This window comes from Vicugna pacos, chromosome 2, assembly GCF_048564905.1.
Source record: "Vicugna pacos chromosome 2, VicPac4, whole genome shotgun sequence".
NCBI lineage: Eukaryota > Metazoa > Chordata > Mammalia > Artiodactyla > Camelidae > Vicugna > Vicugna pacos.
This window is the reverse complement of record NC_132988.1, coordinates 80,490,481-80,516,634: the sequence shown is the minus strand read 5'-3', so window position 1 is coordinate 80,516,634 and position 26,154 is coordinate 80,490,481. Positions and strand designations below refer to the sequence as shown.

The 26,154-nt window shown below is 35.6% G+C and overlaps 1 protein-coding gene across 13 annotated transcripts in view; it reads right to left on the bottom strand.

Moving 5' to 3' along the window:
• PTPN13 (protein tyrosine phosphatase non-receptor type 13) overlaps positions 1-26,154 on the bottom strand; it is a 178,684-nt gene that overhangs the window by 50,802 nt on the left and 101,728 nt on the right. For 8 of the 13 annotated variants that reach the window (XM_072942794.1, XM_072942828.1, XM_072942809.1 and 5 more), the window contains 12 exons: positions 23,805-24,024; positions 20,456-20,530; positions 20,155-20,329; positions 18,465-18,618; positions 18,062-18,200; positions 17,200-17,352; positions 14,258-14,440; positions 11,109-11,271; positions 6,264-6,681; positions 6,015-6,112; positions 4,360-4,416; positions 3,302-3,367 (listed from right to left, as the gene is read on the bottom strand). In XM_072942794.1, the coding sequence (XP_072798895.1) occupies positions 3,302-3,367; positions 4,360-4,416; positions 6,015-6,112; positions 6,264-6,681; positions 11,109-11,271; positions 14,258-14,440; positions 17,200-17,352; positions 18,062-18,200; positions 18,465-18,618; positions 20,155-20,329; positions 20,456-20,530; positions 23,805-24,024 (1,901 nt within the window). The remainder of the gene's footprint in view (positions 1-3,301; positions 3,368-4,359; positions 4,417-6,014; positions 6,113-6,263; positions 6,682-11,108; positions 11,272-14,257; positions 14,441-17,199; positions 17,353-18,061; positions 18,201-18,464; positions 18,619-20,154; positions 20,330-20,455; positions 20,531-23,804; positions 24,025-26,154) is intronic. The other 5 variants (XM_072942812.1, XM_072942819.1, XM_072942837.1 and 2 more) reach the window with 2 other exon arrangements.

Sequence of the window (26,154 nt, the reverse complement as noted above, 5' to 3'; positions counted from 1 at the left end):
ACATAAAGAAGAGCTAAGACCTATCCTTCTCAAATTATTCCCCAAAATTGAAGAGGACAAAACACTCCCAAATTCAATCTATGAGGCCACCATCTATTACTCTGGTACCAAAGTCAGACAAAGACATTACAAAAAAAAAAAATTATAAGACAGTATCTTTGATGAATATAGATGCAAAATTCTTCAGCAAAATATCAGCAAACCAAATGCAACAATATACAGAAATGATCATACACCATGTCAGGTTGGATTTATTCTAGGGATGCCAGGATGGTTCAACTTTGGCAAATTAATCAATGTGATACACCACATAACAAAAGGAAGAAAAAATTACACGATCATCTCAATAGACACAGAAAAGGCATTTGTCAAAATTCAACATCCAGCCGTGATAAAAACTCTTAACAAAATTGGTATAGAGAGAACATATCTCAACATAATAAAAGCCATTTATGACAAACCTACAACTAACATCATACTTAATGGTAAAAAGCTGAAAGCCTTTCCTCTAAATTCAGGAACAAGACAAGAAGGCCCAGTCTCGCCACTTCTATTCAACATAGTATTAGAAGTCGTAGCCACAACAATCAAACAGGAAAAAGAAATAAAAGGCATCTAAATTGGAAGAGAAGAAGTAAATTGTCACTATGTGCAGATGACATGATACTTTATACAGAAAACTCTAAAGTCTCCACCAAAAAACTATTAAAACCAATAAATGAATTCAGTGAAGTTGCAGGACACAAGATTAATATATAGAAATCTGCTGTTTTTCTATACACTAATAATGAACTGTCAAAAGAGAAAGCAAAAAAAAAATATTGATTAAAATTGCATCAAAAACAATGAAGTACCTAGGAGCAAACTTAACCAACAAGTTGAAAGACCTATTCACTGAAAACTATAAATCACTGAATAAAGGAAATTGAAGATGATACAAAGAAATGGAAAGATATTCCATGCTCTTGGATTAGAAGAATACATACTACTAAAATGGCCTTACTTACCCAAAGGAATCTACAAATTTAACGCAATCTCTATCAAAATACCCCTGACATTTTTCACAGAAATAGGAGAAATAGTCCTAAAATTAATGTGGAACTACAAAAGACCCTGAATTCCCAAAGCAAGCTTGAGAGAAAAACAAAACAAAACAAAAAACAACACAACTAGAGGTCACCCTCTCTGACTTCAGATTATATACTACAAAGCTATAGTAGTCAAAACAGCACAGTAATGGCACAAAAGTAGACACAGATCAATGGAACAGGATAGAAAGCCCAGAAATAAACCAGCACACCTATGGTTAATTAATCTATGACAAAGGAGGCAAGACTATACAATGGAGAAAAGACAGTGTCTTCAATAAGTGGTGCTGAAAGAACTCTACAGCTGCATGTAAAATAGTAAGATTAGAGCATTTCCTTGTAACATATACAGACATAACCCCCAAATAGATGAAAGAACTAAATGTAAAACCTGAAACCATAAAACTCCTAGACAACAACGTAGGCAGAACACTCTTTGACAAATCGTAGCACTATTTTACTGGATCTGTCTCCTAAGGCAGCAAAAATAAACAAATAAGACTTAATTAAACTTAAAAGATTCTGCACAGCAAAGGCAACTATTGACAAAATGAAGACAACCTACTAAATGGGAGAAAATGTTTGCAAATGATATGACCAACAAGGGGTAATATCCAAAATACATAAACAATTCATACAACTGAATATTAAAATACAAAACAAAACACAACCAAATCAAAAAATGGGCAGAAGATCTGAACAGACATTTTTCCAAAGAAGACATACAGATGGCCAATAGGCACATGAAAAGATGCTCAAAGCTGGTAATCATTAGAAATGTAAATTAAAACCACATGAGAAATCACCTCACACCTATCAGAATGGCTACCATCAAAAAGTCTACAAATAACAAATGTTGTCAAGGATGTGGAGAAAAGGGAATTCTCATACACTGTTGGTGGCAATGTAAAATGGTGCAGCCATTATGGAAAGCAGGATGAATATTCCTCAAAAAGCAAAAAATAGAACTACCATATGACCCAGCAATTCCACTCCTAGGTATATATCTAGAAAACACAAAAACACTCCCTAATGTTCATAGCAGCACTATTTACAATATCCAAGATATGAAAGCAACCCAAGTGTTCAACATACGAAAGGATAAAGAAAATGTGGTATACATATACAATGGAATATTGCTCCTTCAAGTTTGACCTCTTTATGGGTCTCTGAAAGTCATACAAGGTTAAGATTTAATTTTATTCCTTCGGATCTTGTACTGTGATAAATAACTTAATATTAAAAAGTCCTATATTTGACTAATGGGCAAGTAATCTAACTTTCTGATCTCAGTTATCTTATTTAGAACAACAAATTTGCCATGCTCTATTATGTCAAAACTCAGTTCTCAACAGAGCACTAATTTAGGGGTCCTTGGACAGATTCAAAGAGAATTTTGAAGTACACATAAACTTGTCTGCAAGCCAACTGGGGAACATCTCCACGGGAAGGTAGGTTGGCCCCTCTGTAGGTTGCGGGGCAGCTGGGAAGAGGGGTCTAAGGTTTAAACAGACCATAACCTGCACATAACTGCTCATTTGGTATCCAGTGTAAGTTCATATTCTTTTCCACTAGAACCTAGGTAAAAACACATTTTAGGTTCTCACCCTTAAATAGATTATAATCTAGCTTATTTCAAAAGTCTAGCTGGGAGCAATAATCTCATGAATCATTAGGCATTACTATGCTGGGAGACAGTCTAAAGAGTGGATTAGAATGGGGCACTGGAAACACATCTGCATTCAAGTCATGGCTCCGGCACTTGCCAGCTCCACGACCTACTGCACAACTCAACCTCTCTGTGCTTTGGCTTCTCATTTGTGAAAAGGAAGTAACATTAGTTCTGCCTCATAGGATTGTTGTGGGGACTGAGTGGGAGATGAACATGAGTGCTTGGAACAGTGTTTGGCACACAGTAAGCACTCTGCAACTGTTAGCCAGTAAGTACGACCACTATGGACATGTTAATAACTGACCTGCTTCAGGGACAGACATATTCTAACTTGCCTGCATTAAGACATTCGGTCATCATGAAAATATATTTATATATAAAGCTATATTCCAAGGTCTTAGCAATTTAGGCCCAAGTATAAGCTGACTTTTTCTTTAATAGTATGCCTTCAGATTTTTTTGAGGAAATAGTAAAAATATGAGATGAAAAAGATCCTTCATTTGCTGAGTATTTAAGATGTTGTAAAAGTAAAAAGATTTACCTTCTGATACAATTTTGCTTCTAAACAAAATTTTCCTCTCTTGAACGACTGGTATGTATATTTCTACTAGAGAATGAGAAAAATACAAAATTGACAGTTCTGACCTAAAAAAAAGAGCAGTTTCATACGGTGTAACCAATTTTCATGCCTTCCTTTTTGCCTTGGCTCTCAGGAAAATGAGAACTAAACTTAAAGCTTTATCAAGCTTAATTATATTAATACTTTTGATTATTATATATACTTCTTTCTCATCAGGCTCCTGATTATTTCAACTTTCAGAATTTGAGGGTAAAACAAACATTTTGGAGGTAAGTATTAGTAATATATAATAATATTCTTCCTACCCATGAAAGTTGGAAAAGTTACATAAGGTAATGTATATGAAAGTATTCTGTAACCTAAATTCTAAAAATTTTGAATCCACTGACTTTCAAATCACTGCCCAAAGTTTTTTCCTACGATTTTTTTTCCTCTTAGTCTCTTTCCTTATACTACAAATCTCAATATTTAAAATCTCTAAATTCTCCCCAAAAGATTTAGGATAAGACTCAAAGCTAGTTTCCATTTAGTTCCTGAGCTTCACCCTGGCCCCACAATCCTCCACACTGAGACTATTGCATTTCCCGGAATCTGTTGTCTTCCCATATGTCTCCATGTCTCCGATCACACCATGCCCTTGGTCTAGAATACTTATCCACCCCATTAGGCCTGAATAAATCCTCCTTTTATTTCAAGATTTAGCTCAAGCATCCCTTTAAAATACCAGCCTCAGCTAAAACTCTTTTCAATAAAACTATCTCCTACCTACACTATCTTAGCCTCCCAATTAGTGTCCTCATCTCAAATGTATCATTTCTCTACTTCATCAACATTAGTCTAAATTATAGGTCCCATAACATCACCAAGATGCTGAAAAACACAACTCTCATTCAACTCTAGTGTAAGGCCTAAAATCCTTGGCACAGAGTTGAAAACTCTCCATCACTACATCTAAAACTAGCTTATAAGATACAAGAGAAAATATGATGGAAATGAGGAGAAACATTTCGTAAACCTACCATTTTCTTTTAAGGGTACTTGGGATGAAGAATTTCCAGAACTATGCAAGGTCATTCCTGTGGTATAAATTAAATTATTAGACAGTTTAAAAAATGGTCAGATACTAGATATAGAATTAATTTCTTCTGATAAATTTATAAAAATCAGTAAACTATTAAAGTAGTAACATTTTCTTTTATTTACACTCAGAAAAATATGTCTTCCCATAATGGACTTATTTTTTTTAAACTACTTTTAATGTCCAGGTAGGCATAGTAACTTGTTTTGCAGAATAAATTTAAATACAGATGTACTGTTTCTGACAATGACATTCTGATGTGTCATGCATGAAATGATGAAACTGAGTTTTAAAGCGTTTGTTCAAATGTTAAAAGAAAAATCAGTATTTAATAAGAAAACATAACCCAAAACAAATGCAGAAGACAAATTTTCTTTCATGGTTGAGTCTTATTTTATTTGTTTTTCTATGGAATATTTACTGCTCTACTTCCGATATGTGATGGATTTTTCTGTAGATCAAAGCCTTCCTAATGAAAATAGCTTGAAACCTATAAGAGATCCCATTATATAGGAATATACTTTGAAAATCATTTTATAAAAGATTGAAGTGTCTTTTTAGGCTATTTTCAACACACAGGGTAACCTACAGGATGGAATCTTATCTTTCATCTGTTTAAATATTTTTTTAACCAATTCAATTCAAATTGATGACAGTGGAATCTCTGAAAGTTGTGGAAACCTACGTTAATAAAGTAATATGGTTTTACATAAATATTTATCAACTATAGGGTAGAGTTCTCTTTTGACTTCATTTAATCCTCATATCCCCAATCCAGTTACAGGGTGAAAAATACTTCTTAACTTTGTATAATCAGGGTTAAGTGATCAAACATAGTTCTAAGGGAGAGTTAATTAGTATTATTTGATTAAACGACCATAGAAGAGGGTATCCTTGGTGAACTTTTGTCTCCCCAGCTGTTTCCTATTTTTAGTAGTTGTTCAGACGTGTGTCCTAAATGTCTACTCTTGTAAAAGACTGATTTCTCGTGCAATATCCTTTTAAGATGCAAAAAAGCAACAGGAATCCTTAACTGTTTATCTTATAAGGTAGTCTGTGTTTATAAACACAAACAACTTCTATTTCACTTAAATAGTTAATAGGCCCCAGCTAGCTGGGATAACTTGAGAGAACTTAAATCAACTAAGAATTTCTACCAAATCACCTATGGCACATTTCATAAAACTATCTCTTTCCAGAGACAATTCCATTCTGAAAGTACCCTAAACAAACTTTTCTTAAAAAAATACAGCATCAGTAGAGTCTACTCTCACAGGCTTGTAAGGAAAATCCTACAGAAGGCTCTCCAAAACCCTGGCACCAGACTGCCTGGTTCTCTCAGTAAGACCATCATGGCTTTTACCTGCAATCAAGAGAGAACCAAGTGATGGTCTGTGTCAGGAGGCAATCACTTGTTAAATCAATTTTTGATTTCACCTGGGACACTTTAAGTAGCCTAAAGTTTTATATTCACAAAAAGTTTTAGCAATTAGGACAGAGAACCAAAAATAGTTTCTCAGTAATTAGCGTGATCTCAGTCATGTCACTGTGAGTAAGAGGGGATGGGAGGAAGAAGGTAGGCTCGTTTATGCTGACCTATAACACATGCTTGACCAGGGTCTTCAAAGGATGAGGAGTCTGATTCATGTTTCCGCCTTTCAGGGCTTCTATTTAAACTTGCAACAGACTTTGAACTAAAGAGGGAAGAGGAAGGTAGGATGGGGAAGTGTCAATGTAAAAAAAAATATATATATGGTGAAAATAATAAAACGTCAAAACAAAAACAGAAGTATGAAATGCAGAATTTACAAATATGTAGCTCGGGTTAGTTAATTATGTTCTTACTTATTAAGTTTTGTGAATCCTGCCAAAGATTCTGTCTCAGGTCTCGCCATCTGGTGAAATGGTTTTCCTACCAACTCCGCAATGGTTTGTGGAGGGGATTCCATGTCAACACTGACATTTTTCCGGTGAGGATAGAGAGAGGCCTGACTGAGATCGTGGTATGATTTACTCATCCCTCTAGGCTTTTCCTCCCATGAAGCTTTGTCACTCTTCTCTTTGGCACTGTTTTGCAATGGCTGGTAAAGCGACAGCTCTGAGCAGGATAGCCTCTTCAGAATCTCAGCTTGGACTGACAGAGGTCGAACGGCAAGTTTGTTCAGGGTGCTGCTGGCCAGACTACCAGTGCTGATTGCTCGTCCCATATTAAATCCTCTAATGGACTCTGCTTGGAGATTCAGGCTCCTAAACGAAGCTCTCTCTACAAGGAAATAGGATTGCTTTACACGACGGAATCACTGTAGTACCTTAATGTGAAGAGCTATTTTAATAAATAGAAAAACCAGCATGCAATTTTTAATCATTTTGATTGCCAGCATCAGTAGGTAGCTTTCAAAGAGTGGCAATCAAGGATTTTAAAAAGGAGGGTTGGAAGATCCTGGTTTCTCTACTATCTCTCCATCCTTGCAGCCTTCTCACAGCCAGGGCCTGGTCAGCATTTCCTTTCACAGAGTGATTTTCTTGGATCTAATAATGTTTGGGCTTCATTCAGGCTTGCTGACCCCAAATTAGCGATTACAGTTTTCAGCTAGAAATGAGAATGACATTTGACAGAGAAAATTTCAACCCTACTAGTATCTCTGCTAAAATATCAGCATACCAAGGATGGAGAGAGGGAGAGAGGAAACCTGGATCTGCCAACATGGTCCGACGTGGTGAGAGCATGCCTGAAAAAAGCTGTTCAGAGGAACATTTTGCCTAGAGGAAAAGTTCTTATTATATTTTTAAAAGCTTATGGCAGATTGTAGTGATGTTTGCACAACTCTCTTAACAATGTGAATATACTTAAAATCACTGAATTCTGTTAATTTAAGTGAGTGAATTGTATGGTATGTAAATTATGTTTCAATAAAATTATTACCAAAAAACCCTAAAACAAAACAAAAACAAAAACCCCAAACCAAAAGCAAAACCCTTTTATGGCAAATTTTCTATCATTTCAATTACTGTGCCCATACCACTTTCCCACCTTACTGACTTTTCATGATTTACCTGAGGCACAGAAGACATAGGAGAATCACACATGTCTTTTCTCTTTTGTTCCTGTTAATTAATAAGATTAAGGAGCTGGGGTTCTTAAATTCCTGTCACTCCTAAATATGTATCTAAGGTCTTCTTTTAGAGGCTAAATTTAGAGATACTTTATAACAAGTGAATGGCTATTCTATTTTGTGAGAACCAACGTCATGTCAGTATTTGAACATTTGAGGCTATAAACAAAAGCATTGCATCACACAATTTTGGCATCAAAACCGTTTCATGTATTTAAAGGACCAGGAGAACACAATTTCAGATGGTTTAGTTGTTCACACATTAGTAATCCACATCACAAGGCACCCCGTCTGGCCCCACCTCATGGAAAGTACCAACCCTGTGTTGCACTCTATGGGAATACAGCTTGACCATTATGTAAAACAGCTGTGAAACTTGTTTTTAAAAAGAAAATGTCAGATGTTGCTGACTTAGATCTTTAGATTCTGTTTCATTTATCTTCTAATTCCTAGGAAGATTAATAATCAGTATTTCATCTTAAATGTAAACAGACAGGGAAACACTGAAGCTCTTTAATATTTATACATCAGAATGAAGTTCAAATAAACATGTTTCACCATCACCAGGAAAATTCAACATTCTTTTTCTGAAGTAGAAGTGGACACCAAGTTAACACATGATAAGAAAAAGATGACTTTGGTTTTAAAATTCCCAGAATAATCTTAGCTTTAAAGTGAGAGTTCTTATTAAAGCAGATAACAATAATTCTATTTTCTTTACTCTGAGAGCAGACCCTAATCGAAGATGCAAAACTGAGTCTTACACAGATTCAATTACCAGGAAATGCCTTTATACCCAATAGATTTCTTCACCCTTAAGGAAAATGTACCAAACTTTGGCAGGAATAAGGACCGCCAGTTCAGTATAGGTTAGATTTGGTTTGCAAACATACCAAGGATTATGCTATTTATAAATGCACTTACAGCCAACTCCTGGATAGAACTTAAAATACTGCACATGTTCATGGGATGGAATAATAAACCATCCACTTATCTGGTCTGTCCTACTGCCTTACACCTGGAAAGGACTCCAACATAGAGTACCAGGATGGGAAAGGACATTAGAATGAACCCACATCCTATTACTAACATTTCAGATTTGAACTCAAAGGCTTGCTAGTTCCACACTCAGTCTGCATTCCACACTGTGCTATTGTTCAGTCCCCTGTGTTTGTTTTTTATTTCCTTATATCATCAACTTAATTGTATGCTTTTTGAGAAGAGGGGCTTCATTTATTTTCGTTAACCCATAGCACCTAGCATAGTATCTTACAAGTAGCAAGCACGCAGTAAATGATTATTAATCTTAATTTAATTCCATGCAAATTAGTTTTTTGAAAACTTATCAGATAGAAAAAGGATTGGATTAGGAATTAAGAGATCAGGGTTCCAGCTTCCTTTGACGTCTACGAGGTTAAGTGAGACACTTTTCTCTGAACCTGTCTCCTCATCAGTAATATTGTGAACTTGATGCCCTCTGCTTTCTTGGACCCACATTCTGTGACTCTAAAGAAACAACATACACTTGTTAGCCCATCAACCTCCTGTATGTTAACACCAGTTATTTTCACTTGTCTAGCGCAGACAGTAAGTAGGCAGGTGGTTACTTCTAAGCTGATTCCAAGCAGAGAACAATTCCTTTGAAGGTTTAACAAAAATCTGGGAATAGATGTAGATAATATCACTTTAAGTCCTTTCACATAGCAGTTTAAGGATGCGTAGTTGCTGTGTTCCTGGGGAAAAACTGAGATGCACAGAGCATTCCCACCTCATGGATGAAGAGAATGAGACTTCAAAAAGTCAGTCACTTTCCTAAGGTCACTCCACTCCTACTATTGCTACTACTACTATTACTAGGGAAGTAGTGGTCAATGTTCATGATGGTAATGTTAATAATGATAATGAATATTTATTCAATACTTATTCTGTGCCAGGCACTTTCACATGAATTCATCTTCACAATAACCTTACAACATTGGTATTATCATTATGATTATCACTTTACAGATGGGGATCTAAGGCAGAGAGTCTGAACAGCCTGCTCACGGTTTCAGAGCTTGCTAGTAATAGAGAGGGGTTTGAACACTGGCAGTCTTGCTGCACGGTTCAGGCTCTTAAGTACTACACTCTATCATTTGAAATGTTGAGGGTGGAAACCTGGCTTCATAGTTTTGTCTTCTGACTCTTCACTACAGCACACTATACCAAATCTATAATGACATAACCTTCAACTGTTCAATTCTGGTTTGTATCAAATAGAATGTTAGTCTAAGTAGGAATACAGATAGCTCTAGTAAGCTTGACACTCCACTATACTTTGAAAATATATGTAAGAGCGCACCAATTTTTTAGCAGAGCAAAGCTGTGAAAGAAAAGGAATGATAAGATTACTTTGCAGCAGTAGTTATCATGTCTTAGCATGCATAAAAATCATTACTGAGGAAAGCCTGTTAAAATGCAGATTCCAGGGACCATGTGCCCAAAGACTGCAAGTGAACAAGTTTCAGGTAGGTTTCTGGAATCTTCGTTTTTAATAAGTATATAGCCCCTACCGTCTGGATTCTGAAAGGCTGAGAAGCATCTATTCATAGGTTGCCATCACCCCAGTCTGATCCTACAGGGAATATATTTTCCATAAGATTTTAGGATGTGAGAAAGTTCAGATAAAGAATTCGTAGGGCTCTGATGCACAAGGTCATCAGAGCTAGTCAATTTAAATTTTTAATCAACTTCTTCAGAGTGTTTCATTGACATCTATACGAACTTACTCTGCAGAACTAGATTTTCTATAACTTCAATCTCAACATGTGGTCCTACAGAGTAAAATTTAAATATTTCAGTTCTGATTGAGATATTTTTCCAGAGCTAAATTAGTTTCTTCTGCTGGTGCCTTTTCAAGAGGACCTGAAACCACTCTCTTGACCACTTATATTGGGTACTGCGGTTATTTATCTCAGTCTCAGCACAGGGACGCACCCAAGAAAAACCGACAAGTGGGAGATCTGTCACCCCCAAACTGTGATGGTATATAACTTCCCTGCCCTGGGTGCATACTTCCCATGCCCCCTGCCTTGTTTCCCATGTTCTTTCCTTCATCTGGAAAGCCCTTCCATTTATCTTCAACCTACTTATTATTTTTGTTCTTCAAATTCCAATTCAAGTGCCACCGATCACATACTCTAGCCTCTGATCCCCCCTTTCCTCTTGCAGTGTAGATTATAGAGATTGTACAATATAATCTGTCACTAGAACCATGGCCCTCTATTGCTTCATGTATGTTGGTCTTATCTTCCCAAACAGTGTGTCAGTTTACTGTGGGTAAAGATGACTGAAACTTTAATAATATTTACATCAGACAGCCTAACAATAGGCACAAAATAGACAGTTCAGCAGGTACTGCTGACTGATCAGGGGTATTGTTTTCAAAATGAATATGAAGTTGAAATCTTGGCTTCATTTGTGACACCTTTATAAACTTGACCTTGTAATTTTCATCCTAAGCATGGAACATCTTTTAAAGTTTGTGGCAAAAATCATGCATGTACCTTGGAGTCATCTGACATAGTTTGCTTCTTACCAATATCCTGGGCATCTTGGTTGCTCTGTCTCGCTCTCATCTGCAGCTGGAACTTATGCTGGGAAGAGCAGAGGTGCAGCAGGTACTGGCATGTCTTACTGTTGTCTGTCTGGAAGGCATGTTTTATTCCATCTGATGTATTTTGCAATGTGATTTTCTTTTTCTACAATATTAATTGGGGTATTAAAAATTACTATATCATCCTGTCACTTTATTACATGACCAAATTTTATAAGCAATAATTATTAAGTAGAGATATTATTTTTATTTCACATCATTAGGCATGAATATTCCTTGACCTATATCTAATAGAAATACAGAAATACATAATTTTGTATTATTACAAATTCAGAAAATACATGAAATTAATATTATTTGCTTAATATAAGTAATGTTATATTACTTTTAGAAATTGTAGCCTAAATTAGACTGTACAGAGTGTAACCAGCCACTAGCACGGGAAACAGTTTCCTTTAACTAGATTACTGATGTTTTGAGTTTACTGCAATGTTTACAAACACCAAAACTGTTTGAAAAAGAAATTATAAGAAATACGTGCTCTACTTCCTTGGATAAAGAAAATGAAGTTCAACAAAAGCAGATGTATTAATACGTAGTAATAAGAGCTGTGGTTCAGTCAAGAAAAATCTTGGTGGCAAGAAAGCTAGGATAGAAGTTGTGGGAAGTTAAGGAAAATGTTGGAATGTAGAGGCACCGGATAACGTGCCTGGGCTGAGAGATGAAACACATCAGTATTCCCTCCGAATTCAGGGAAAGGAGGCAAATGACAAATCAGTTTTATCTCCCTGTTTCTTTTTTTTCTTTTAAAAAATATTTTATTTATTTATTATAGTATTATTTAATTATTTAATTTTGGTGGTGGTGGGAGGCAATTAGGTTTATTTATCTTTAGAGGACATACTGGGGATTGAACCCAGGACCTCAAGCACGCTACGCATGCGCTCTACCACTTGAGCTATACCCTCCCCCTTATCTCCCTGCTTCTTAAAAAACAAATGTCTCTTAGGTAAGGGGACATTCCAAAATATAGTGATCTATGTGGTGAGGCTTGCAGTGATCCATACACCTTAAAAGACTGGCATTCAACACGTCAGGGATCTAAGCCTAACATCCCTGAAGAATTGTTTAAGCCCAGTTAGATTCCACTGTAGCTCTGGCTTCTTCCACTGTGCAGATTATTCCCTCTGCTTCATATCTTTGTCTTCTATCAAATGCAGAAATAGGCACAGATAAGTCAGATTTGGCAGGCTCACAAAAAATATAGAGTATTACTCCAACTTCAATGATGCAGGTGCCATCTTCATAATTCCTGGTCTTGTATATCTAAAAATTTTTGAACTGCTTAACTTCACTTGAAAAACTTAACATCACAATTGGAAATAGAAAGCTAGTACCACTTGCCATAAATAGAATTCAGCCATAAAGATATGTAATCAATGCAATAAAAACAAAATAAGACTATTAAATCCTAGCTGGATGTTGTTACCAATGAAATCTCAGGGACGCTGTTCTCTTTTTGTCAAAAAATGAAATCAGCAGGTATTAGAGAGGAGTTAAACATATAGTAGCACCAAACAAGTATGGTGACTACCAGTAGTATACCTAGTAACTCTTCAAATACTTGGAATTTTTTTCCTAACAAACATTGGACTTAACCACTGTCAAGTAATTCTCAAGGATGTTGAACTCCACAGTTGTAAAGCTGTGCAACTTTGAAACAAATCACAAGGATAATTGAGTTTAAGTGCTAACTGATGGACTGGACCAGGCATGTGCCTAAGGAAATTCAGTTGGAAGAGATAAGAAGGGCGAAGGGTGACCTTTCTATCTTCCCAGAGGCTAGTGGAGGAAAAAAGGAGGGTCAAAAAAAGAGAGCTCTGTGTTAGAGAAAGAACTTCAGGATAAATAAGTACTGTTAAACAAGGGAATGGTTTGCATGGAAATATGTTCTAGTCTTTATTACTGAAGATCTTTACAAATGAGCTAATCACAGCTGATTCTATTTTTATGACAGGGCTGATGTGATAGCTGGCAAATGACAGAGAGCTAAATGCTGAATGGTTATTTGATTTGCTGCCTTTTCACAGTTGGTCCAAATTAGATTTGCATTCAATTAACCTAAGGTTTCCTCTAAGCACTTGCTCTGCCGGCACTTCCACTGGGGAAGCTAAGTTAAACCTAGATAATTTCCTGGTCTTGACAATTTGGGAAAATAAGGATGGTCTGGGTTTTCCTGAGAGAACACATTATTATCTGGTAATCTTAGTGGGACTGCTGGGTTTTATAGGAAACCAACCAACTAACCATCAGGCCTAGAACTGATTTCAAAGGTCTCTAGGTTGAAGATTATCCAGGGTCACTTAGGACCTTGATATTATATCCTTATAAACATTGTTCTAGTGAGACCAGACTTCAGCCCAAATATAAACTAAAGATGTCCGTAGTCCCTGAATACCATTAGAAAAACAATTACCTGAACATATTTTTGACTTACCTCTGGGGTTTGCCAACTACCCTTCAATGTTCAGATTTTCCAACTATGTCCAAAATCAAAATATGCCTTTATAGTTCACTGTCTTTCATAAGCATGATTTTCTAAAAAAATCGCTTTTCTGACTTTATCACCATAGATAGTATACACTAAAACTTAAAACTGTAAAAAGTCCTGTGGCTACTTCATAAAATCCAATAAATTTCTGAACCACTGAGATTCAAATACAGTGCTGTGAAGGACCTATTACTGAGCTAGACAAAGTTCACTGGGATTAAGATAATTATCAATCTTAAATACATTAGATGGTTTTCTCCATGTGAGAAGCATTTGTACCCTAGAATAAGTTCTGAATTAACAGAGAAGTCAACTCAGTTGTAATTTAACTAAAGTTAATGGTGCATATAACCAGCTAACCATTCTTCTAAAAATCACCTCCTGAGAAAACCCAAAGCAAATAAAATTGCAATAATACTTCCTACAACTAAGAAAGAAGAGTTAAGTAGTATTAAGACATATAAGCCCTACTGAATGCTAGGGTCTAAAGGTCACTTAAGGAAAGTCAATTAATATGGCACATTTGAAACTGACAACAACTATTTAAATGTAGAATCAAAAGAGGTTAAAACGGACATACGGAAAAAGAAATCTTCTTGGTTTCCCTCCATGGAAAGCGAAGGACCAAAGTGCGAACTCCATTGTGTACCTCAAACACAAGGACACCTTTACAACAGACTCCAAGCAGTATTCCCGTTTGCGACTTTTTCTCAGGGTGCACTCGGTGAAAATGAACTCCGTATTCTGTCAGTCTTTGGCAGACCTGTTGGAACAATACCATAACATAGCAATGCACCTTGGCAAAAGATGACTTAAAGATACAGAAATTGTATCAGTGTCATCTAATATGGAAAGGGTAATCTTTTAAACAAATGTTGCTGGAACAACTAGATATTCATATGCCAAGAAAATGAATCTTGACCCTTATTTTGCCCACTATATAAAAATTACCCCCAAAAGGATAACAGACTTAAATACAGGAGCTAAAATTATAAAATACAGAAAATCTTTATGACTGTGGGTTAGGCAAAGATTTCTTAGATGGGACATAAAAAATATGAACCACAGAAGAAAAAATTGGTAAACTGAAACTACATTAACACTAGAAACTTTTTCTCTTCAAAAGTCAGTGATAGGAAAACCTAAAGGCAAGCCACAGACTGGGAGATAAATACATATAAAATATACATCGGATAAAGGAATAACATCTAGAATATATAAAGAACACGTACTTCTCAAAAAAAAAAAAGAAGTCACATAATCATACACAAAAATGGGCAACAGATGTCATTAGATACTTCAACAAAGAAGATATATGAATGGTAAATAAATACCTGAAAAGATGCTCAAAATAATAGTAATTAGGGAAACATAGATTAAAAACCACAACGATATATTACTACTTACCTATTTCAATAGCTAAAGTGAAAAAAAAAAACAAAAACAAAAACCAGATCAAGTGTTGTTAAGGATGTAAAGCAACTGGAAATCTCACATTACTGGTGGTACTGTAAAATTGTACAACCACTTGAGAACAACTTGGCAGTTTCTTAGAAAGTTAAACACACACTTACCATAGATCCCAGCAAACCTAATGGTAGTTATCTACTCAAGAGACAGAAAAACTGTATGTTCATGCAAAAATGTGCATTTGACTGTTTACAGAAGCTTTATTTCCATCAACTAAAGAAAAAATAAACAAATCGGTGCATACCTGTACAAAAGAAAACTACTCAGCCATAAAAAAGAAACTATTATACATAGCACGCCATGGATGAATCTCAAAAGTATTATTCTAAGTGAAAAGAGCCAGACACGAAGACTCTCAAATATATGATTCTTTAACTGAAACTCTAGAGAAGAAAAAACTATGGTGATAGAAAGCAGATCTGAGGTTGTCAGAGGTTAGGAGTCGGGGGAGGGGACTGACTGGAAAGGGACATGAGGGAACTTTCTGGTGTTGGAAATACGCTGCATCAGGGGTTGGCAAACTCCTTAGTAAATATTTTAGGCTTTGGGGGTCATATGATCTCTGCTGTAACTACTTAACTTTGATGTTGTAGTAAAGTAGTCAAGTAAAGATAAATATAGACAATATGGAAACAAATGAACATGGTCAAGCTCCAATAAAACTTTATTTACAAAATAGGTAGGCCACAGTTTTGAAACCTTACTCTTTATAATACTTGTGGAGGTGGTTGCCAACTGATTGTATATTTTTAAAACTCACTGAACTGAACATTTAAAAGTGGTGAATTTTATAGTCTGTAAACTATACCTCAATAAAGCAGATGTACAAAAAGATACAAAAATTTTTCAAAGGCCGTATGATATATAGCAGAAGGGTAACCTTTGAAAGATGTATTAATGAGATTAAAGAAAAATTCTCAGGTTTGAAGAAAGATGCTAAAGCTAAAGAGAAAAGGAGTAACAGGACACATCATTCAAAGGAGAGGGACAGCCTACTATGCATTAAGCACGGTACCTAAAGGAGGAAGATTGAAGCTCAGAGAGGTTAAGTTCATTGTCCAAGTTCAGCCAGCTGGTTGAAACAAGAATTCAAATGCAAGACTGACTGAAAATTTCCATGCAAATTCTTTCCACTGTGTTAGTCTGCTGTTTACCTTTGTTAATAAAAATATAACTTACTATTTACTTCCTACAAGTATAAAAGTGTAATAACTGAGGGAAAAAAAGCACATAATTTAATGTCTTTAAATGCAAGCTCAGACAAAACAAACCACCTTGCCTTTCCCACCATGAATCCTAGATTACAGGTGGTTTAAGTCTGTGAATGAAACCCCTTCATAGATATTTACAGGGCTGGGAAACTTGGCTCCCTTCAATATAGAACAGCAAATTTAAGGCATACTCTTGTTACATCCTGGAAAGAAGAGAATGGTCTGAAGTTTCTCTTCTCAACAGAATATTATCTTATGTTTGCTATTCACACTGGAAGTTTACATAATACTATTTTTTCTGATCATAAATGCACTCTTATTTATCTGAGGTCTCACAGGAAGCTGGTGGCAGAACTGGAACTATAAATCAATTTTCCTAACCCCCTTCCCCTACTAGTTGGCATTAGTGAAAAAACAATTTTTAGACGATATGATTAAATTTTATGCCTTTTAAGAAAAAACAAAGCAAAACAATTCTAGAATCAGCTTGAACTTGCCTCTCTTATCCAGATAGTCACAAAATCCAATTGTTTCTTCTTTAATATATCTTGATTTTGAGAGTATGAAATAGGATAAAAGCATATAATCCATAGCCAGATAGATACAGGTTGAAATCAGTTTTGTTCCACATACCAGCCATTGACTTTGGGAAATACATTTCCTCAGTTCCGTCTTTTACAAAATGAGAATTGAAATACCACGGTTTTAGTCAGGAATAAATGAGATGAGATAATGCATACAGCATCAATTATTGGCATCTGAGCTTTTAAATGTATGTCCTCCAACATTTCTTGCTTTGAAAAAGATACAAAGTTTATCATTTGTAATCTTTCACACTTACCTTTAAAAATTCTAACTCTGTCTCTTTTTCAGAAGCTCCCACATAGGTATTATGCAATTTGGGTAACTCTTCTTTGATATAGGATAAATCAAGTTTCTCCATCACTCTGGGAGGCAAATAATGCTCTAGTCTAAAATAAGACATGCCATGAACCTAGAAAAGAGAGTGTCTTTGTAAGTAAGCAATTCTGTTTGCCCTCTTCCTTGTATCTTAAAGTTCTTGCCTCAGCCAAGAGATCAGGCACTTCTATTTATAATTCTCTTGGAGGAATGAGTTTTAGAGGACATGCCTTAGTCTTTCTCTTTTATTCAGTGACTGAACTGTTTGGCAAGCTTCAGAAGAGTGACAATTACAGGCCAAATGTCACTATAGTTTAGGGTTAATGTCATGAAGGATGCTGCTTGAGTGGTGCAGTCTCTTGCTTCTTGCTTTCTCTTAGGTCCACTTATCTTTAGGAACATTTGGCTTTGAACACCTGTTCTCCATACAGTGAGGCCTGCTAGGTTCTCAGCCCATCAATGCATGGATCTGTGTGGAAGGTGGAAGACTCCTTTGATCCAGATTTGGTCGCTAACCCTTATGTCTAATATCTATTAGTTAGATATGGGGAGAAGGAAGGATAAGTGCTAAATATACTAGAACTCTGAAACAGGATAATTTCAAACAGAAAAAAAAAAAAATCTTACACTATGGTTTTAAATAACCAGTATACATGGAGAACTTGGTCATTTTGAGGCACCAAACTAACCTCAAAAATCTCCAGATCTAAAGAGCAAACATCTCAAGCAGGTTTATTCTTTAATTATGCTGAGGATAAGAACACCACTGCAAAGGTGGTCCTGGAGAAGGAAAAAAATCCTACCTCTGGTTGATAATCTCCATACTCAGCCTGGAGAGCCAAGGATGCTAGCAACAAAGAAGTCTCGTCATCACAGTGCATCCTTTCCTCCAAGATATCTTTTCGCAGCTGAAGATAATACTGATGACAGGTCAGAGTATGTCTGGGAAAACAAACACACACACAAAACATGCAAGCTTCGACCTTTAATCTCGGGGTGATTTTTACTATTGGCATTACAAGTTTAGTTGCCAAGATGGTTTGTGATTAAGCACAAGAATTTAATAAGCTATGTTGAAGGAAATATTTCTTTTATGATAAAGAAGACCTTATCTCTGATCAGAATCAAATAACTCAGTATCAGTAAACTTAAGGGTCCAAAGACCAGGGGCCAAAAAGAGAAATACAGAAACTCCTGTGTACTTACTGTATCAGACTAACATCATCCATGAAAAATTTAATTCGGAAAAACAAAGTAAAATTAACAGCGGCTTTGCTCTTTTTCTTTGGTTCTTCTTTCCATCCCTCTGGAGCCACTTTGGTTAATTTTAAATCAGGATCAACAAAGAAATATTCATGATCTAGAACAGAATGAGAAGCACTGAGATAAAAATATGCTAATGTTTTCTTTTACTTTCTTCATTTTTTGGTCAAACTTACACAAAACAGATTACATGAGAATAAAACAGGATTACTGAGAAGTAGGGCAGGGAATTCTGAGGCACTACATATGGATAGGAGGCAACATGGCTCAGTCTTTTAAAAATAAGGGCTGTGAAGATAGATCTGAATTCAACTCCTAGTCACATCATTTATTATCTGTGTGATACTGAATGAATTATATAATCTTTCTAGACATCAATTTTCTTGTCTATAAAGTCAGGATAGTGCTAAGTCCTGGTATTTTGGGTTGTTGTAGAGGTCAAATGACATAATGGATATAAAACACTTGGTAGTTCAAAGCATGTGGCACATGCTCGGCATTCAATAAATATTAGCTATTATTTGTTACAGCTAAGCTACCAGTTGAAACCAAGAAGGAACAATGATCATCATTTTATTTTTAATGTCATCACCTAAGTATTACTTACTCTCTCCAGCTAAAAGATTGTTCAATAAAATCTTACTTATCCAGAATGTTCAAGAAATTAGGTGTAATTTAAATAAAAATTCTGATTAATTACATATTTTTGTATAGATAGTATTGCCTGGTTATTCTAAAATTATAATTAATAAAATTAATAAAAATTATATAATTAATGTAGTATCAACAGGTACTAATTGAAAATTTATTGGATGACTACAAAATAAATGATTAGTTTATAAGGACCAAAATATATTTCTTTTATGACAAAGATGGCATTATCCTGATCTTGCAAGGTTTCAGGGTGATTTGATCCTTCAATTTTAATTAATTGTGCTTTGTTGTCAAAGTTTTTTAAAGTTAAGTTTTGAGGTAAACTGGAATCTGAAATGTTGAAGAGTAATTTATATATATGATAATTTATTAACGAAATATTTATTAAAACCCAACTCCAAAAGTTTCTTATTGTTATAACAATTCTAATTGATAGGCGGCAGCAGCTTCTACTGCAGCTGTGTTCTGAGACCTCTGTGGTCGTGAATGTCACAGAGGTCAGTGAATATAATGCTTAAAAAATACGTGAAATGACTTATTTTCAGTTATGAACTAACCATACTTACAAAAGACACCATATATTCCTAGGATTGTAAGTTAAAGAAGTTTATACAGAGATTCAGAAATAGGGTCCGGCTATATATTCAAATTTGTATTAGCAGGGTACTGCTTTCTAGAGTATATACATATGTGGGCAAAATAATGGTCCTTAAAATATAACAGTTAAAATCATTTTTATATAGCCAATGCCAAAGAAAAAAAATCTTCATGGTCAGGTGCAGGAGATGCTAAAAAGATACAGCTATTGAAATAATGTACCTAGTTAGGAAAAGGAAGGGAGTTCCTAACTCCTACTTCTCAATGCTGACATATTCATAGGGTTAATATTCCCTAAAACAAGGTTAGGCAGAGCAAGTATAGGAAGTTGTCTTATTAACAAGTTTCCATAGTGTACCCTGAATTTATAATGTCTTGGTACCTTTGAGGGTAGCTAAAGCAAACAAATGATGTTCCACTAAGCCAATATGGGCCACAACCATATCAAATACATCTTTACATATAGTTTTGGTATCACAAGTCAGTTCCAGTCTCTGCCCATTCAGAAGCATTATGTTTACTTTTCTTCGGTTATCCTCATTCTTCCCTTTCTTGGTCTACAATTGAAAAAAAACGAATGGTGCTTATTAATGCGAACATTATAAGAACTGCAACTTAAAAAAAAAACAACCCTTTACTGAATTTATTTTCTAAAAGTGACACAAAGCGGTTTTATTACTTACAAGGATAGACCGCGGCAAATCCAAAGATATAAATGGTTCAACCGTCATTTTCACAAACTCAGGGCCAAAGAAATTCTGTGAATCACATAAGTAGAATCAATAGTTTCAATCATTTATTCCAGCTGTTTCTTTGAAATAAAAATAATGTAATAATAATAATAATAAACTACATGCAAAACCACTGTATTCGAACTAGGTGATGTGAAACAAATGTAAAAACTTTCAATAAGCAAGTATAGTGGAATTTACCAAGAACAGGAATGGAATGTGCCTCACTCCTAAGGGTGAAAAAAAGTTTTACCTCAGCTTTGTTTTCTACCAGTGATGTAAAATAAAGCCTTGCTGTATATTGTTTTACAAGTTTTTCATGTTTTGGACCCCAAGTAGACCCACACTCTCAAAAAAATTAGCAGTCTCAATTATTAAAGTAACATAGAGTTGTCAAGCTCATATAAGGATTTGGTTTAATATTGCTAATGTGTAAACTGATTGAACAGAATCTCATTGTTTCAGAGAGTGGTATTCAATTTGTCCTAAAACAAGTCATAGTTAATGGACAATGTCTACTTTGTGATTAAAAAAAGATACCCATCTGTAATCATGTTCTTGGAAGCCTGTACTTTTTTGGTTCCAATTAGTGACAACTAGGGATGGTATAGGTATCAAATCTCTGCCCCCCACTGCTGCCTTTAGTAAGAAAACAGTATCTTAGGAGTTGGGAGGACTCAGAAGCCAGAGAAAGTAAAGCCCATACTTTGCATTTACTGCCTTTCAATCTGTTCTTTCCCTTAACTTTTTGTATATCCACGGGTTTCTGCCCAGAAAGGAGAACTGATTGAAGAGATAACTTAAAACAAGTTAAGACTCCAGATGGGAGCAGGATTCAGAAGAGACTGAAAGATTATGTCCAAATGGGCAAAAAGCAGAATGAACACAGGGATACTCTCCAGGCCAAAGGCAGGTGGGGTGTGTGTGTGGGGGCGCTCTTATGCATGCATGTGTTTGAACTCATGGGGGTTACTGGAGTTTTATTTTTGTTGGTTTCTTCTCTGCATTTCGCTGTACAGCTCATTAGGCTGCTTGATGTGGGAATTCTATCTAATCAACTGGGCGTGGAACATGTGACAGATACCATGTTAAGTAAAACTTTAACATTAAGCATTTGTTAATATTCAACGAACCAACAGGACACATTTTAAATGAGAACAGAAACAGTAGAAGAAACACAGAATCTGATACAGATCAACTAAGGCAACAGGGTATGAACCTTAAAATGTGCCTACACCAAAAGTAATATAGAAAAAAATTAACCCAAAACTTATGTTTTAGGAAAAAAACATTACTTCAATTGTGAAATTGTTCTTCCCAATACCAGTATTCCTTTTCAGCCTCAAAAATATATCCTTCCTGTTTTTTGTTTAGAAAAAACACTATGTGGCCCTTTAATGACCAGTAGTTCAAATTCTTTAGTCATTGATATAGCATGTCTCTGATGAACAAAGTATGTTTTTGAAGTAATCAGAATCTGATTGCCTGAAAGGAAACACAAGTTTTTAGTAGGATGACACGTAACAGTGGTATACTATAAGGGTACAGACTACCATTTATGACTCTAAATGAGCCAAAGTTCTGCGTTAGCTCTCTGAAACAATGGTTTAGGAAAAAGATGTGTGTCTATATATGTATGTATGTGCCCTTTACACTTTATGTGTGTCTTTAATTATTAGAGACCCATGCTATTTTATATATTCTGCCTACTGCTTAATTTTGACAAATGTATTGGTTATAACGATAAATTGATGAATCCTTATTGAATTTCTTCCTTTTAGCTTAAAATAAATTGTTGTATTTTATTGGAATCTAAGAACTTTAAAATTGGACATTGTCTTATAAATTACAACCCAATTTCACACTTAAAAAATTAGCACAATGAGACACGAAGAGGTTAAAAATGTACATAAAGTCATACTTCCAGAAATTAAAAAGTGAATTACTAGAGGTTGAATCCAAGTCTTCTAATTTGTAGTTCAGTTTAATTTTCACTGTGTAATACTGTTTCTTCTCCTTAGCAAACTATGAGGGAAATTTGAATTCTATCAATTTCAGGGTATACAAATATGCTTTCAAGATAATTCTTTGAAGCAATTAAAACCAAAACAGAATAGGATAATATACTTTCTTGATGAGAACTAAAAAGAAAAAATTCATCCCAGATTTTATCACTTTTACTAATATTTATTTTGCTTTTGAAGAATTATTTGTAAAAGAACAATACAAATGAGATACTGCCTCACCTTTCAAATTGGTGATGATAAAAAAAGTATAATAGTATCAGAGTCAGTAAGAATATGGTGAAACAAGCATAATCCGAAGAAAAATAAATTGGAAGAAATTAAAAAAAAAAATTTTGTTGCTCCATCATTAGCTGCATAGAAGAAATTTTTAAAGGGCAATTTGACAGTACATATAAAATGTCTTAAAAGGTATTTGCGTTGACTTGGCTATTCCACTTGGAGGAAGTTATCTGCAAAGATTTAGCTATAAGGATGTTCATCAGAGCACTTCATGCAATAGCAACAACAAACGAGAAACATTTTAAATGTCCAATAATTGGAAACTGATTAAATACATTATGGTACATAGTAAAATCACATAATGGAGTACTTTACAGCCCTTAACATCATAAAAGTTGTAAAATGTTCAGGATATTTTACATGAGAAAAGACTATATTCATTGTGTGTTTAAAGTATAAAGGATATACGTTTAAGAAATATAAACCAACTAAACACATAAAAGAAAAATCCCCCACAGATATAAGATGCAGTTTTGTTCCTTCCTGTCTTTGGGTATTGTAATGTGAGGATACGATGCTTGGAGCTAAAGCAGTCTTCTTTTAACCACAAAGAGAATTACTGCCAAAATTCTGAGAATGGCAGGGCAGAAAGATGGAATGCACTTGACAGCATTCTTGAGCTTCTGAACCATCCTTGAACTCTCTGTCTCTGATCTTCATGGTTTGTAGGGGAATACATTTCTTAATATTAAAAAATAATCCCCTGCAATACTGAATAAAGCCGGTTGACTTCAAGGATCATGAACATACTTTTAAAATATACAGTTAAGATGCCCTGAATCTATCTAATGTTATTTTAAAAATGAAATCATAAAAATAGCTAATATTTATTTTAATATCAACCAACAAGCTATTTAACACCAATGGAAACTAATATGAGATTTTAATTTCGCCTACAGGCAACTTTAGGATACCCACAGAATTTTTTAAAGTACTTTGCCTAACAACTCCCCATGAGACCAAGTTTAGATGCAGTAACCCGAGAGTCAGCTTACCCTCAGTTTCCTTTGGGTCATGGCTGTTTCCAGGGCCATTTCTCTTAAGGGATCCCTGGTGATGTCAAGCATGGAAGCTTTGATCGTGTCTCCCGGATACAGGCTCAACCGGGACTGTCTAAGGGCCATTCTGGCTTGCAGCTGCATCATTTCTTCTTCTTGCCGTTTCAGCATGATCTCCTGATTAATTAAGTTGCCTTCAAGGGGTGTTTCATATTGTCTGCCATACAGAAAAGAAAAGAGGGTTGGGAAGAAAACAATTATTTTAAGTCTAATCAAGAAAAAATCTGGTTAGCTTTTTAACAGATTTCCTTTTTTCATCTCAGAAGAACCCTTGCAGTAACATTTCAGTGCTACTGTTAATATGTTTATAGTAGGGTTTTCAGTAGTTAGATTTGTATCTTCCACTTCTTCTCTGAACATTCCAGCATCTTCTGAAAACTGCTCCCCCCACAGTTCTCTCAGATAAGGGCTGTTCTATTCTCATAATCCTGCACCCACGGGCCTGGACAAGCAATACAGACTCCCCTTAATTTTTACTTCAGCTTCCAGATCATTACTGACCCCTCCTCCACTCGCCCCAGCTTCCCGGAAGTGCATGCTATAAAACCATACCATCCACTGCTCTGCTTTATTCTAGACATTGTCCTATCGGTCAACTTCCCCTTATTCATTCAAGATTAAAGTGTCTGACTCAGCCTCCTCCACCACTGCTGCTGTCATCATTCATGGTGTTGTTACAGGGACTGAGGGGTCCTCCAACACTCTGGCCTCCTCCACCTCGGCTGGCAATCGACTCCAAGGGTCATGCTGGCTATTAGCTGTAACTGCACCACCTCTAAAATGTCTTATTTCTATCGTCCAACACCCTCTCCATCTAATCTCTTTATTTTTTTCTAGCTCACTTCCTCTAACACTCTTCTTCAAATAATTCATCGACTCTATCAGGAATTTTAATCCACTGACCCGACCACTTGCTCTCTATTAACCCTCTCTTGCCTTTACATTGCTTGAATTCTAAGGGCCATCGTTAAAATCACTCTTTTGCATTCAACCTCTACTCTCATGAAACTGCAGAACAATGCTGACTGACCCCACTGAGCTCTCAACACTGCCTGGTGATTCATTTTCTTAGGAGAACTATTTTATATTTTCCTCCTTCTCTTTTCCTTTCAAAGCTCCCATACTTTTTTTTTTTTAAACTGAAGTATACTTAGTTTACAATGTTGCATCAATTTCTGGTCTACAGCATAATAGTTCAGTCATACATATACATATATATATTCCTTTTCATGTTCTTTTTCGTTATAGATTACTACAAGATATTGAATATAGTTCCCTGTGCTGTACAGAAGAATCTTGTTGTTTATCTATTTTATTCAAAGCTCCAGTACTTTCACCCTTGTCCTCTCTCAACTGATGACTTTTCCTCAGTTTTCTTGGTGAAATAAGAAGTAATCAGGAAATAACTTCCTTATCCTTCTGCTACCAGACTTCCCAAATCTACATCCATATGTTCTGCTGTCTCTTCTGTTACACCTCTGCACACTCACCCAGGCCGCAAACCTCCAGTGTGCATGGGGATTCCACTGCTCTCCCTGCCCAAAGACTTCGCTCCTGCAATTACCCCCTCACATGCATCAAGAAGCTTATACACTAGGTTTTTCTCATTAGTATAGAAACACGCTGTACTATTTTCTACTTAGAACAACAACAACAAAAATCCTCCTTTGGTTCCACACTTCCTTTCAGATTCTATCCCATTTTTTCTGTTGTCTTTTAGAGTAAATCTCTTTAAAACTGTCATTTAAATTTTATCTCCACTTCCTCTCTCACTGCTCTTGGACTCAGATCAATAGTGTGAGTCCCTACTATTCTACCAACACTGGTCACAAAAATGACTGCTCTCTGTGTTTTTATCAAAGCTAAAGGATAATTCTCAATTTTCATTTTACTTGATCACTAAGCATCACATAACACAGCTGCTCAATCCCTCCTCTTCTTGGAACATCTGACTTCTGGGAAACCATGCTCTTTTTATTTTCCTTCTATTTCACTGGCTTCTCCTTCTTAATCTCTTTTGTAGGGTCCTGCTTCATGTCTAATCTCCTAATGTGAGACTATAACAGTGCTCAGACCTCCAGATTTTTCTAGTCCCCATATACACTTCATACATACCTGATCTCATGTGGTCACATGACCTTAACTGTCTTATGTATTCCTATAACTCCAGGCTCTCTCTGAATTCTAAATCTACTCACCTGCCTAGGTGAGTGTTGTACGTGGGTCTTAATACGCATCTTTAGCCTAACATGTCTAAAACCAAATTCTTGATACTTTCTCCTTATAT